The 2,412-nt window shown below is 29.4% G+C and overlaps 1 protein-coding gene across 1 annotated transcript; it reads left to right on the forward strand.

Moving 5' to 3' along the window:
• The first annotated feature begins 992 nt into the window (after positions 1-992).
• On the forward strand, positions 993-2,202 carry LOC116351248. The gene is made up of 4 exons (XM_031783327.1): positions 993-1,267; positions 1,458-1,621; positions 1,717-1,973; positions 2,035-2,202. Exons 1-4 carry the CDS (start codon positions 1,009-1,011, stop codon positions 2,108-2,110), a joined length of 756 nt encoding a protein of 251 aa, XP_031639187.1. The 5' UTR covers positions 993-1,008; the 3' UTR covers positions 2,111-2,202.
• Positions 2,203-2,412: the final 210 nt, after the last annotated feature.

Genomic DNA, 2,412 nt, shown 5'->3' on the forward strand with positions numbered 1-2,412 from the left:
TAGTTTTTCTAGTTTATAGCTAATTTACTAGTTTTTAGCTAATTTACTAGTTTATTGCTTGAATAATCTAATAATGCTAATATTCCTTTATGAAATTACTAGTTTTCTAGTTTTTTGTTCTGTCAAATGACAATCAAATGATTGTACTGACACAATGAAGTATTTTGACGTTTTGTTGTTCAGACATATTTTTATGTGTTTTGAATAAATATACACTTATAATAGTGAAAATTAGTTTAATTATTCTTTTTCAACACAAAATCGTGCATAAAGTACTTGTTTCTTTCAATAGTCGACTTGTAAAATTGATTTAGTCACCAAATCATGGCAGAATATCAAAATGGCGGATCAAATAATTTTTGCTAATTTTTCTAGTTTTTGCTAGTTTTTTTCTAATTTTCCTAGTTTTTACTTGAAATATAAAAAACTAGCCAATGGTTTCCGTCCCCTAGATATTTTTGAAATATTCTTTTTTTAAATTGTTTTTATATGTTTTTAGCTATGCACATGATGATGTGATGTTGACTTTGAGATCAATTAAATATGAGCATAAATAGAATCGTAATCATCATTCTTCATATCTGGTGTTAATCAATAAAAATCGTCTGTATAAAAATGTCTACATCACTTTCCACTTGAAAGTTTTGATATACATGGTTTTTTGAAGAGCTGAGACGAAGTACAATTATTTGAATAGAAAAAAACTTTCGATTTCTGTTAAAAAACACTTGTTTTTTATTGCGACCTTTTAATAATGAAGCCTTCAAAAGAACCAAGCTCAAGGGCAATATATATCTATATTTGCTGAGTTTATAAATATTTCGTTTTTGTTGACAAACGTTTTAAAAATAGCAAAACAATTCTAATAAAAAATAGCATTTGAATTTAAGAGCAGCGAATTTTCTTCATATATAATCGGAGAGATGTCTATGATCGTCAGTAAGTCTCTTTAGAAACCGCCTTAAATTAACAGACAAATAAAAGATAAGCTAAACTATTGAAGCAAAAATGTTGGTTGAAAAAATTGTCATCTTGATATTCTTTGGAGTTTTTGTGTCGGGCATAGATGCCATACCATTTTTAAGCCAATGTATGGGCCAGAAGGTATTTAATCCGCATAAAATTTGGAGTAGATTCAATGCAACAGACGTTAATGGCAAGGAATCGGTTGAATACCAAATCCGAAATATACCCAAGACACGATTCGAGGAAGTATTATCATTAGTAAAACCGTTTCTCGAAGACGAACAACAAAGTAAAATAAAGGGTATTCTTTACACTGTGTTCTTTTTACGCAATGAACAATAATGGTGATCTGTGTAACGCGTTTGTATGGGAATCTGCATAATGTATGCATAAGCTAGGCGTAATCGCATATTTTTCACCATTTTTGTTCATTGGGTATGTACATATAAAAATAATTTTTAAATAATAAACTTATGTGACTTATGATGCAGGGATCACTGAAAAGAGGATTCAAATGCATAGAAAGCGGTGGATGATCATTTTACGCGATAATCTGTCAGTGGCCTGTTTTGATAATAGCGATAAAATGGTCGGCGTTGTATTATTGTATATTGGCAAAAAGCCAGGTTCGAAGAGCAAGAGAGGCTCACCATCGGTAATTAATATATGTTGTGTAATAATTTATTATAAGAGAATGTGACAAGTGTTTTAGTACAAATAGTGATGACATACATTTTTTTTTATTTCAAGCGAATATCTGAAATGGGATATTTCGATATTTTCGAATACTATGGTGTTGATGAATATCTGGCAAATGATGGTTTAGTAGTTTTGCCAGAATATCGTCGTCGTGGAATTGCAAAGCAGTTGATCATGACTTTTCCAAATATTTGTAAAGAAAATGAATTAGAAGTATTGGCAAGCGTGGTTTCATCAGATTCTATAAATAATATGGCCAATGAATTTGAACAAAGTGGATATGAAATTCAGAGTCACGAAATAGAAAGGTATAAAAACTATCAATCTTTCACTACTTATCAATTACTAATCAATGAAATGTATTCATAGATTTTCAAATGAACCCCCAATGACTTTTAGATCAATCAGTTTCGGTAATAGAACGGCAGAGTCACCGACATTATAATTATTTATCACTTTTCTGTTTTGAATCGCATGACAAATTTTCAAAAAAACGTGAGAAAAGAATAATAAAATTACAATTTTTTGAAAAAAGAATGATATCGATTTTGTTGTGAGCACTTGTTTTTGTATGATATATATTGTTTACTTTGTATATTCGACGTACGACATTACAAAAAATGGATTGACATCATCGCTAAAAAACAATATTCATTATTAAATATTCATAAAGTCTGTATTTCAATTGATCTCCCTTTATATAAAGAATCTTTCCACTCGTTATCTTCATTAAGTAAAATTATTCTG

The sequence above is a fragment of the Contarinia nasturtii genome, unplaced genomic scaffold, assembly GCF_009176525.2.
Source record: "Contarinia nasturtii isolate CC-2019 unplaced genomic scaffold, AAFC_CNas_1.1 Cnas_scaffold_5007, whole genome shotgun sequence".
NCBI classification, from domain to species: Eukaryota; Metazoa; Arthropoda; class Insecta; order Diptera; family Cecidomyiidae; genus Contarinia; species Contarinia nasturtii.

Coding starts and splice junctions, on each gene's coding strand:
- LOC116351248 (XM_031783327.1), top strand. CDS start 1,009: ATGTTGGTTGAAAAAATTGTCATCTTGATATTCTTTGGAGTTTTTGTG. Junction 1,268..1,457: donor ACAACAAAGTAAAATAAAGG/GTATTCTTTACA, acceptor CTTATGATGCAG/GGATCACTGAAAAGAGGATT. Junction 1,974..2,034: donor CAGAGTCACGAAATAGAAAG/GTATAAAAACTA, acceptor ATGTATTCATAG/ATTTTCAAATGAACCCCCAA.